We start from the raw sequence: 12,944 nt of genomic DNA, 5'->3' as shown, positions 1-12,944 counted from the left end.
CTCGCTCCTCAGAGATCAGGGACAGCAGGTGGCATCGGGCGGCGAGATATCCCAGCGTCCCACCATTATGTGTGGGCTGCCGCAAGGAGGCGATACTCTCCCGATGCTTTTAATATCTACATGCACCCTGGCGAAGCTCTAGTTCGAGTTTTGGGCTGCGGTGTCACCAATACGCTGATGACACCCAGCTCTTGTTCACAATGGAGGGCAGCCCGACCTCGGCCCCTGATGCTCTCCAGCGTTGTCTTGATGCTGTGGCTGGTTGGTTGAGTGCAAGTCGGCTGAAGTTGAATCCCACTAAGACGGAGGTCCTGTGGCTGGGTCGGGGGGAGTGTCCGGTGGCCTTTGGCCTGCCTACCCTTCTTGGCAAGACATTAAAATTAACTTCGTCCGCCAAGAGCCTGGGGGTGACTCTGGATCCATCTCTATCATTGGTGGCCCAGATCACCCAGACAGCCCAGGCAGCTTTTTACCATCTGCGGCAGGCACGGCAACTGGCCCCGTATCTCCGCCGTTCTGATCTGGCCACTGTGATCCATGCCACGGTCACCTCTAGATTAGACTACTGTAACTCGCTCTACGCGGGCTTACCTTTGGCCATGATCCGGAAACTGAAACTCGTACAGAATGCGGCCGCCAGACTCCTTTCCGGAGTAACAGCAAGGGACCGGATTACTCCGGTCCTATACCAACTGCACTGGCTGCCGATCGAGTACCGGGTCATGTTTAAAGTTTTGGTTTTGACCTTTAAAGCCATTCGCGGCCTTGGCCCTGCATATCTAAGGGACCGTCTCTCCCTATATTGCCCTTCTAGGCCCCTCCGTTCATCGGAGGCGGACCTACTGGTGATCCCTGGCCCCAAGGCGATCCGGCTGGCCTCTACAAGGGCCAGGGCTTTTACGGCTCTGGCCCCTACCTGGTGGAACAGGCTTCCAGGTGAGATCAGGGCCCTGCGGGATTTACAAAGTTTCCGCAGGGCCTGTAAAACGGACCTGTTCCGCCAGGCGTTTGGCCAGCCGGGATGATATCAACCACAATAATAAGTAAACATCTGGCCTCCCGTGGGTTCATAAAAGGGGGAATAGAATAGAATAGTTGAAGCCATCTCTAGTTTAATATTTTATGTATTTTAATTAACTTATATTTATGATGTTTTAAATTTTTATGTTGTTGGAAACCGCCCTGAGCCTTCGGGGAGGGCGGTATACAAATATAATAAATAAATAAATAAATAAAATAAAGAGTATACATTGATAACTAAGAATTTCATTTATTTAATTGTTGGAAAGTCCATGAAGAAAGTGTTTTCTTCCTTTAGAGAATTATATAGAAGAGATAATGTGATTAAGCTTTTCCTCATAAACCTTATTCAAGATGTCATTCTGTTAGTTCACAATCTGATTGAGTAACTGGGTATATTTCTCTGCAGTCTTGAAGTCCGGGCTCTTTTGGTTTACAATTCTACAAATAATATCAGTTTAGAAGAGGGAACAATTCGGAATAAGCTTATAAGCAGTAATGATACAATGGGGAATGGCTTGAGACTTCATGGAGTACATGTTGATCCCATTGGTAAGTATAAAGGCTTCCCCTTGACATCTGTATTTTGTTTTTCAGATTTAAAAAATTGAACATATTTCTCTTCACAGTTAAAAAAAGTTTTTTCAGAATTCTGTTTCAGATTCTGCTGCTGCTACAAGCTTGTATTTATTATGCTACCTCTCCAGAGAAAATGCTTGTGGTGGTTTACAGGGTAAAGCATAAAGTCATTAACAATTATTAAGCTACTACACACCAAATGGTAAAATCCAGCCAGAGTATATTTTTATTTGTCATTTATAGTCTGCCTTTCTCATTGAAACTCAAGGCAGGTAACACTGTGCAAATGAAAGCAATCAATAGGATAAATTAAGCAATTTAATGGAACTAGGGTGGAAGAAATTTGAAATGGAGCTGTTGCCTTAAAGAGTAAGTATTAAGCATGTCATGTATAACACAATGTGTTAAATAATACAGAACGTGGTATTATGTAAGTAGACACCCTATTTTATAAAAATGATGTCCTGAAGAATTCTGTTTGACCTAATTTGTGAAATGCCAGGAGTAACCTTACTGACCTCCTCAGACCTCCACTGGGTGGGTATCACAACAGAGAATGGCCGTGCAGTTGATCTTGTCCATTTAAAGGTGGCACCTGAAGATGGCCCTTGTCACATGGGCAAAATTGTCAAGGGGGGACACAGGTGGAGAAAGTGTTGCAGATATTAGGTTCCAAGGATTACTAACCTTTTATATATTGTAACCAACAGCTTGAACGGAGTTCAGTAACTGATAAACAGCCAACAGTGACTGTAGAATGGGTGTAATGTGTGTGCTGCTGATAATTACTAACTTGCAGCAGTCTGCACCAACTGCAGTCTCTGAATTGATACATAAAACAAATCTCAACCTGGCTGGATGCAGACTCTCAGGCCCTTTCCGCACGGAGGCGGAAGGGCTTGGGTCGGCGTTGCTAACGCCTACCCGACGACGCCGGGACCGTCCACATGGACGGTCCCAGAAAGAACTGGGAAGACGGCGTCGCTGGGCGGCGGCGCCCAGTCGACTTACCTGCTCTCCGGCGTGTTGCCAGGGCCTGGGGACATGCCTCCCCTGCCCTGCGCGCCTGCTTCCGCGTCGCAGAGCAGGGGGGCGTGTCCCCAGGCCCCGGTGACGCACCAGAGGGCCGGAGAGCAGGTAAGTGAAGGGAGGGAGTGGGGGGGGGAAGCGCCTGGAAGCAAACGGCAGCGGCTTTCAGCCAGCATTTCCAAAAAACCACGCTGGGGAAGCGTGGTTTGAAAACGCCGGCTTGGCGCCAATTGGGCGGCGCGGCTGCGAAGCAGCTGCACCCCCTGTGCGAATGGCAGCCTGGGGACGGCGTTTTTGCCGTCCCCAGGCCGCCATATTCCGCCCGTGCGGAAAGGGCCTCACAATGGTTTTAAAAGATCAACCCCTGACACCTAAGACAGTAGGGTAGCATCCAGGCACACCTCAGGAGCAAGGGAATTCCACAGAAAGTTTCCACCAATGAAAAAGTTTTGTCTAAAGCAATTAGGTTTTGCTTTAAAAAGTTTTGATAGCCCTGTTGATCTTACAAAATAAATGCAGAAAGAGCAACTAGTCAAGAGAATTAATTGTTATAGTTCTAGAACACATCATATTAGATCTTGTTCATAACAAAGGTCACATTGCTAGACGGTATTTACTCAGCTATGTGATGTCCATGTCTTTCTTCCACACTGAGAGAGACAGAAAGAGATAACATAATCAGTGAATCAGTCAACCCTTTACCCAGTGCAGCCAAGTTAATATACATACAGGTATACACTAGGGTGGCCAGGTTTCCTGTTAAGATAAGCAACCGCCCTTCCCTATGGCCTGCCCCTGCTTGATATGGCAACAAGATGAAAAATTAATAGACAGTTGGAAAAATATAAAGATCGAGAAATATATGGAGTGGGAAGGAAAAGAGATATTAAAATGGTACAGAACACCAAAACAACTAGCATATATGATAAAAGGACTTAGTTCCAAATGCTGGCACTGTGGAGACCAAGAGGCATATTATAGCCATATGTGGATAGAATGTGCAGAAGTGAAAAATTTTTGGACAACTGTATTGTTATGTATCGAGAAACTGGTAAAGATTAATATTGATTTAAATAATGACTTAATGTTTATGGGGGTAATGGAGGACAGAAGGGTGGATAAAATATAGTTATATGTATAAAATAATGATTAAAGCAGCCCATGCAACAATAGCCTTGGGCTGGAAAGAAAAGAAAAAAAGGACATTTCAGAAATGGCTAGAATATATCTGGGAACAAGTGACACTGGATATTTTCGATATATTAACCAAAAATAAGACCTGGCAAGATAAACAGAATGAAATTTTGAAGATATGGATAATATACGTGGACTGGATGAAAGAAGCTCGAGTCAATGAAGAAATATGGGAGAAGAGGCTACAGAGAATGAACTTACTGCTGTTTGTGTGACAAAACTATGAAGAAGATGAAACGGGGAGGGAGAAAAGCGGGAAAATGTATTGTTTGAAAATGTATGAAGAAGGAATTATTATAAACTGTAAAACTCAAATGATACTATATATATATATATATATATATATATATATATATATATATATATATATATATATATATATATATATATATATATATATATATATATATATATATATATATATATAAAGAAAAAAGAGATATGGCAACAAGAGTAAAAATGGAGAATGGGACAGTGACTCACCCCCTCTCCATCCCCTACCTTCTAAGACTTTTGCTTTGAAAACTCTATGGGATTGCCATAAGTCATTTGTGGGGGGGGGGGGGGCTGATTGTTTAGGTCTCAAACATGTAGTTGTTAGCTCTAATTGAAGGGTAAAGATTTTGCATTATTGGTCCTATACAAGTTGACATATGTTGAAATCTGCAAATACAGGAAGATGATAATGAACTAGATAGAGAAGAAATGCAGAAAATAACTTAATGCGTAGAATTTGATTAAAATGTTCATATGCATGGCATTTGTTAAATTATAAATAAATTGGGTTTGTTCTGTTCATTTTTATTGGAAACAAAGCAATTTAAAGAAAATAAATACAAGAGTTAGAAAGGAAAAACATTTCTATGAATTTTATAAATAGTTAACATAACTTCCACAATATCTATAACATACTTTGTAATAAATAAAGAAAATAGATTTGCTAATGGAAGGTTCCTGTTAGCAGAATGGAACTTTCCTGCCTCCCCTTTACACTGCAGTTCACTGACTTCCCTGAAATACTTCATGGCAGTCAGGGGCCCTAGAGAACTGCCAAGAACAGCAGGAGTGGTGAATTGCTGGGAGTCTGCAATCACAGCAGGAAATCAGCAAAATTGTATTTCCTTAGGTGGAAATTGGTCTTAGATCCAACCTATTGTCTTATTATTCCAATAAGATTAGCAGATTTGTCTACCAGTAACTTGTTTTCAGTTCTCCTGAAGTATTTCAACTTAGACAGGAAAGCAGTTGACCATATTCTTCAATACCATATATTCTGTAAAGATGGGCCAGCAGATTTCAATTAGGTTGCAATCTTCATTTTAGCACCAGTTCAAACTTAATTCGTGGTCAACATCCTTCATGTGGTTAAAATAGCTAAGTGAAATCAACTTTGAATTAACAGTCACCATATATCCTGTTCCTTAATTCCAACCAGAATTTCCTTCCCAAATACTTCTGTTGAACAGAGTCAAAAAGTGTTTTAAAATCAGCATTCTCCTTTGCAGATCACCAGTAATTATCTTGTACGTGAGTAAATTAGACAAAGTCTATGTAGTGTCAGTGATGATTAGTTTTATAAAAATTCTCTCAAGGCAGATGACAAAAATGGTATGTTAATTTTTCTAGTTCTACCATTTCACAGGGCAACTAAAGAGGTTTTTTAGTTTCCTAACAAGAGTACAAAGAATTTCATCCAAACTTAAATGTAGTTCTACTCTTTAAACCAGATGTCAGATCTCATTGTATTTTCAAATAAAGAGATATATGAAAACCCTTATGTTCTTTGATAACAAAAAGCCTAATTTCTACATTGAAGTTATTGGAATACAACCCACTCTATCCACCACTTGGGTATAAGATAACCCTGTTTCATGTTCTGCAAAGTATTTGAACATGTGCAAATCAAAATCTTTCCAGTCTAGAACTGGCAATTTCAACTGGCTCTAAGTTAAATCAATAATTAGATAGAATTGATAAGAACAATAAGATATCCAGAGCCAATACCATGTTTATTTTTTTATCAGGTACTTAAAATTGAAGCAACATAGGGGAATTTAGTAAATTTCTTTTTCCAGGCCCTTTCCCAAAACCTAATAAGATCCCAGTTGAAACGTCCTCTTCTGTAGGTAAGAACTCACCTGGTTATAACTGTTCCTGTTAGGAAGCCAATTTTGCCACCTGAATATTTCTATGCCTTCCCACCTATTTTTTTGACATTGACTAAGAGAGGTTTTCTCTTCCATTTCAGGGTTAATTTTATCATAGTCTAAGTTCCACAGCATTAACCTTCATTTATAAATTAATGTATGTTGTATTCAATATATTTGATGGAATGCAAACTGCTTAGTCAGTTTTGACTGTGCTTTTAAATTGAATGATTATCTTTAATATGAGCAATTGTCTCAATTTGTGCACATATTTTAAATCTTTTAATTTTAATTGGTATTTTTTAATTTTGTTTTTACTTTGCATTTTTGTCTTAATTTATATATTTGCGTTCTTGATTTGTAACTTGTTGCAACATTGTTATCTTGAATCTAAGGAGAAAAGGCATGATATAAATGATTTACATAAATAAAATTAATAGAAACAATAATTTGTGCGAGCTCTAGTGGATAATTATTTATTTCACCCGAGCTTTCGACCATTTTTGCATTGTTTTCTAATGCCATAATCTTGCAGCATTCTTTATTGTATGTCTTCTATGTAATTTAATTATTTTCTATATTTTGTAATCTACCCTAAGTATCTCTGAGAAAGGCAGACTATAACCAAAACAATTAAATACATTATATGGGTTTTTTCCCCTAATGTTAAAAATATGGATCTAACATACTCCAGTGATACCGGTCCATTCAGGTATCAATTCACCTTTACTGATATTAGTAGCCTTGTGCAGGTAAAATGGTTTAATAAAAAGAGAATGTGTGTTTCAAATGAGGCTGATTTAAGCAACAATTATCTTTTCTTATTCATTTGGATTATGTTTAATTTTGCAGAAAAATGCGCGGCAGGGAAAGCCCCTGAAAATTACTTCTGGCCAGAAACCCGACCGACAGTGACCAACTTTATATTATGTTATGGCAGCTCCACCCAAATTGCATCCAGAACATGGTAGGATTTCAAATATCATAAGATGGTTAAATTGAAGCTAATGTAAATGCTGAAAAGAAGTTGTAGGGGAACTGAGCTAGGGCTGTGGTACTGGGAGGGTCCCCTTTGCTTTATACTGCCTACTATCTGTGGTGGGGATAGATAATGTCTTACCATGGCTAATAGATTACGATAGAGGAGACAATTTCATGGAATTATCATGAGGTAGCTCCCCACCCCAGCATCCCAAGCGTGATCCAGTTTTAGGGGCGCCCAGCTGCTTTTTACCATTAAGAAAACAAGAGGAAAAGGCCTAATAAATCTTGCCCATAAAATATAGTTTGCTCTCTTTTGAAATACAAATAGTCATTCAGTGCACTTCTAAGAACAGTTAATGGGACTAAGTCCTATTGATTAGACTTCAGTAGAATTTACATTCAGCTTCCTGAGCTTTGCAAATAGCAGAAAATACCTTACTGCTTGCTGTCTCCAGTTACATAATGTAACGTGTGAAGGAATGGGCATGATGCAGTGGCACTAAGGAAGTGTTATAAGAGTTGAGAAGGCATTCCAATTACATGTTTAATTGCAGAGAATATGCATTTTATTTAGGTGGAGTGTATAATTAATACAAAAATTGCTTTCTAAAAATGTAGTAATTTTTTTAAAAAAACCTGTTTGTTCTTTATAGTTTTCTAGATCAACAAAATTATACATCTTTCTGGGGCCCTCCTGACCTTAGAAACTGCACAGGCAAGTGTTTTAAAATATGCTGCATGATAAAGATTTTGTTGGTTTAAATGTTAGGGCACACATCTATTGCTGGTGTCTCATACTTCCTTTGGTTCTTCCTTTGGAAAAGTATAGGATAATTAATTAATTAACTTGCATAGTTCTCCTCTGTTTTATCATCACAACAACTCTATGGAGTAGGTTAAACTGAGAGAGCAACATTCCATGGTAAAGTGGGTATTCAAACCTGGGTCTTCCAGATATTAGTCTGACATTCTGACCACTTCATCACACTGGCACTGCACTGTTAGCGGCATTACTTGCCTAATGTTGAATTCTTCTTTTTAGTTTTCAGTAAGGCTTTTTGTTTTATTTTACATTTTGTATGTCATTATGGATAGAAAGGTAGAGTATAACTGTTGTGAATAAGCAATTAATAAATTAATATTGCTAATTAGTTATATAAGCTAAAGTTGTTCTAATTTCAGCTGGTCAAGTACATTCAGTTGGTTGCAGATTTACAAACTAGACCAGGATCAATACCAAATCCATATCCTTTTTCCGTACAACAAATTTTCATTTAATCTGTAGCACAACTATTTGCATTTTAAACTTAGTTGAAATTGACCATTTCTTTGGGTCATGCTAGGCCACTAAAGGTTTTGTTTTATTCTGTTTCCCTTCAGAAAATGCAGCTGATATAGCCAATCAACTGTTGAATCTCACTGGAGAAGGGCAGCAGTTGACTTCAGACAAAGTTAATGATGTTGTCCAGAAGCTTAAAAAAATTGTGAATAATGAGGAAATTGATGAGTCTTTGGGTTCTACTGTGGTTACAATCTTTTCCAATATTCTGACCAGTTCTGACAATGTTTTGGCAGCAGCATCTTCTGAGTAAGTGTTTCTAGAAAGACAAGACAGTAAAATCTGAGAATGTTTACAGCGCAGTTCTAAGATGTGTGACACACTTCTAAATCCATTGAAGACTGCACTTGTCTACAGACAATCTGTTCTTTGGAGATATGTCTGGTAGCGCACAATGATTTCTGTGTATTGTAGTAATAACTTACCCCGTGTAAGATAAATAAATAAAAATCCATTTCAAGTATCTTAAATGGGAAATCACAGATTTGACAGCATATTCTTCATTCTGAGGTAAGAAAAGTAGTTAGAAGAAATAGAAGCAGGGTGTGATTATGCTTCCATGTTCTCAGAGCATCATCACACAGAGCCCAGTATTAACTGAAATGTCTTAGTTTCGGGGGGGTAAATGTGTCGGTTTGCAGTAGAACAGTAAAATTTAAGTCTAGTGGCAGCTTAGAAGCCAACAAGATTTTCAGCAGATAAACTTTTGAGAGTCCAAGTCCCCTTCATTAGATATGTAGCAACGGGGGCTTTGATTCATGCAAGGTCGTACCCTGAAAATCTTGTTGTTCTCATGAGCTATTGGGCTCGAATCATACTGAAATGTCATTAAACAAGATTACATAAATGGTGAAGAAGTAGTTCATAAGGAACTACCTTGCAGTATTTTAGCATCTAGGAAAATAAGTTAGCAAGTAATTTTTATCATACTTCATGTTTGCTTATAATACAAAGACAAGAGTGTTTTTTGAGGCTGTTGGGGTACTTTTATTACTACTGCTTTAATTAAAAAAAACTTTTAAAAATTTATCATCTTCTGCTTGATCTTAGAGCTATAAAGACCATTGATGCCTTAGCTTTAAAGATTCAGTTTTCAGGCCCCTCCATGAGCATCTCAACACGGAATTTGGCACTTGGTGTTTCATCTTTAAATTCATCTTCATTCAGTGGATCCACCTTCAGTGTTGGTTCTCAGAATAATGCTTCAGATTTTCAGGTACAGAACACACAACTGCTTATGAATTCTGAAATATAGTCATATGTTCACAGGATTTACATTGGCTAACTTCCCAATGGCTGAATGGTTTATGCTGGAGAGAAAGCTACAAGGCACATACATTATAGTTTGTTTATTTTTAATCCTTGAAAGTGAGTTGTCAATTATCATGAAAATAATGTGATTGATATTGTATTATAAATTGTATTTTTTCTTTGAGGAAAAAATGTTTAAACAAAAAGGAAATATGGTTGAAACCATTCTTTTTGTGGGGGTGGGATGTGAGTGTCAGTTTAACTGGAAACAGTTAGTGAAAATGGTGCTGTTGGATTGGTGCTGGGAGTAGATTATATTGGCTGAATCTGTGAATTTTCCATCAGCAAAAATAGACTAGAGTCTGCCTTGCCCTGCTCCCAGCTGTGTCTTATGTTTCCCAAAAAGGAGATTGTGGGGGTAAAATATCCTCATGGGTCAAAAGCCCTGGGAGTCAGAATGCTGCAGAAAAGAGCAGGAATTTTCAGTTGTACATGACCTGTTTTTGATTTGTTCTCATGTAACTTTTCTTTATTTTATGTGATAGATTGATTTTGGCAAAACCCAGACAAATTCACTGGCTTCTGTTGCCTTGCCTGCTAGCTTATTGAAAAACTTAAGTCAAGAAGAGCTTGACATAATATCCAGGGCTCAGTTTACCTTTTTTAACAAAAATGGACTCTTTCAGGTAAGCATGAACATACTTCAAAGTCTCAATCTATTTGTAGAAAAGAGTCATTTGCAAATATTATGAAGCACATGAGCATATTGTAGTTTCACGTGGGTGACACAAACTGGATGGTACTGATGGGAACAAAATAGAGTAGTACACATTTCTGGATTGTAATGATATTGTGATATATATGGTAGAATTTTGATGCCTCTGTACAAGTTTACTGTTCTTAAAAGCATAGTATTCTAAGGTATTGTAATTATATTGGTTCTCATTTGAGTCAAAAGCCAGTAAGAATTCCTGAGTTTTAGAAATCTTTCAACTGCTGGTAAAACATCTGTTTTATAATGCAGTGAATCCATGTGCAATAAATGTAGTTTTTCGATAAAGCTGGTCCCTGTGCAAATGACAAAAAATGTGTTACAGAGCCATCCAAAGGTAAAATAATGTTCTCAAGTCAGTCAAGTAACCTCTGAGTGCAGTAAAGAATGCAGGAAAAAATACAGAAAGATGTGACTTTGCAATTATTCAAAGGCCCTTTCCGCACGGCCGTGTTATGGTGCCCTGGGGACGGCAAAAACGCCATCCCCAGGGAGCCATTCGCACAGGAGGCGCAGCTGCTGTGCAGCTGCGCTGCCCTCGTGTCGCCCGACCGGCGTGAAGCCAGCATTTCCCAACCTCGCATTTCGTAGGAGCGAGGTTGAAGTTGGGAATGTCACGCTTTGGAGCCTGCCAAGCCGTGCGCCAGCGGCCCCTCCCCCTCCTAACCTTTCATTTCCTTACCTGGTCCCCGGCCCTCCGGCGCGTCGCCGAGGCCTGGGGACACGCCCCCCTGCCCTGCGACGCTCAAGCAGGCGCGCAGGGCCGGGGGCGTGTCTCCAGGCCTTGGCGACGTGCTGGAGGGCCAGGGACAAGCCGGGTCAGACGGTTCCAACGTCGTGGGGTCGGCGTGGTTTACGCCAACCCAACCCCTTCCGCCTCCGTATGGAAGGGGCCAAATATTTTTAAATAGCATACTGAGAACTAAATTTGTTCCAGAAGAGACAGAATGTTGAGAGGAACTCAGCATCAGTTAAAGCCAGCCAACTCAAGCAACTGACAGCTTACCAATAATTTCGGAAGAAGAAATGTTGAGAAGTGGCATGGGGTTTCCACATTATTCCCAAGCTTATCCTCATGTGCCCACAACGTGTAAATATCAAGGATATAGGGAACCTCCCTGTACAGGACTTAAACATTTTATCTTCAAATGTCTCCTTCGAAGAATGTTTGGAAACTTCAGTTAATGCAAAATATATAAGAATACTATCAAAGACTAGATACAAAGAACATCATTCCTATATGGGAAAATCTTAACGGACTACCTAATTCTTTCTGAAAATAATTTCAAGTGCTGGGTCTTACCTCTAGAATCCTAAAATCATAGAGTTGGAAGAGACCCCAAGATCCAACAAGTACAACGCCCTGCGATGCAAGAACACACAATCAAAGCAGTCCCGACATATGTTCATCCAGCCTCTGTTTACAAACCTCCAAAGAAAGAAACTCCACCACTCTCCGAGCCAGTGAATTCCACTGTTGAACAGATCTGATGGTCAGGAATTTCTTCCTAACATTTAGGTGGAATCTCTTTTCCGGCACCTTAAATCCATTACTCCGTGTCCTAGTCTCTGAGGCAGCAGAAAACAAGCTTGCTCCCTCTTCGACATGGCATCCCTTCAAATATTTAAACATAACTCTCATGCCCCCCCTTAACCTTCGCTTCTCCAGACTAAACTTCCCTAAGTTTCTCTTCGTAGGGCATGGACTTCAGACCTTTTACCATTTTGGTTGCCCTCCTCTGGATAGCTGAGGACTAAAAAACTGAGCACTAGGACACTTAAAGGGCTGCCAGCTCTCACATTGTACTGTTTGCCAGTTGAACTCTTCAGCCAATCCTGCATGCCTCCTCTTTCAGAGGTGAGGTAGATTGCTAATAAAACAGTGACATCGTTTAGTGGTGATATCTTGTCCATAGAGAGCTCTCCTCTTTGATGGTCTTCCCAGTACCGACGTTGTTGGTGTCTAGACATAAAGTTAAGTCTATTCTAAATATGTTTTTATTTTGAACACCTTTAAAAATAATTAGCTTGGTCATTTTATTGTGGGATTTGGCCTTTCTGCATTTTGATTGACTTTTTATAGGTTTTGTACATTTTTGGTTAAGTTTTGTTCAATATGCTGCTGTTTTTTTCTTAGACTGATTTATAATTTTGTTGACTTTGGCTGTGGGCGCTTCTGCATGGCCCAAAATGGTAAAAACACACGCAGGGATGGTAAAAACACACGCAGCAACGCCATGCTCACCCCCCTAACGGCACGAAAACGCTGCTTATGAAATGCTTCTTACGAAAAATGCTGGGTTTTTTTAAAGCAGTGTCTTCCTGTGATATCATTGTGTGCTGCCTTGAGCTTACAATGTCCTAAAAATGTTATTAATACTAACAAATGTCCTAAATAAATGTTATTAATACTAAACATTTACTCTTGTATAATTTTAATTTAAAAAATAAAGATTATCTTCTTCTCTTATGTATTGCTGTACTAGTAAGATAAGAAAATTAGAGCAGTCTTGGTTTGTGAAGTGATCTAATCACGTGAGAATTTGATATTCATCAGTGTTGTTTGAGGTTTAACTCTGGTCATCAGGAAAAAATTGAGAAAAACTTTTCTGGAAATTATCTTACAAGC

At 39.3% G+C, this 12,944-nt stretch overlaps 1 protein-coding gene across 2 annotated transcripts in view; it reads left to right on the top strand.

Annotated features, from left to right (window-relative positions):
• Window positions 1-12,944, top strand: part of ADGRG6 (adhesion G protein-coupled receptor G6) — a 131,265-nt gene that overhangs the window by 85,548 nt on the left and 32,773 nt on the right. For both annotated transcript variants that reach the window (XM_048489559.1, XM_048489551.1), the window contains 6 exons: window positions 1,430-1,572; window positions 6,822-6,936; window positions 7,607-7,668; window positions 8,334-8,541; window positions 9,343-9,508; window positions 10,089-10,229. In XM_048489559.1, the coding sequence (XP_048345516.1) occupies window positions 1,430-1,572; window positions 6,822-6,936; window positions 7,607-7,668; window positions 8,334-8,541; window positions 9,343-9,508; window positions 10,089-10,229 (835 nt within the window). The remainder of the gene's footprint in view (window positions 1-1,429; window positions 1,573-6,821; window positions 6,937-7,606; window positions 7,669-8,333; window positions 8,542-9,342; window positions 9,509-10,088; window positions 10,230-12,944) is intronic.

Source organism: Sphaerodactylus townsendi, linkage group LG01 (assembly GCF_021028975.2).
Source record: "Sphaerodactylus townsendi isolate TG3544 linkage group LG01, MPM_Stown_v2.3, whole genome shotgun sequence".
NCBI lineage: Eukaryota > Metazoa > Chordata > Lepidosauria > Squamata > Sphaerodactylidae > Sphaerodactylus > Sphaerodactylus townsendi.
The sequence above is the reverse complement of the archived record's forward strand: the minus strand, read 5'-3'. Positions and strand labels throughout refer to the sequence as shown.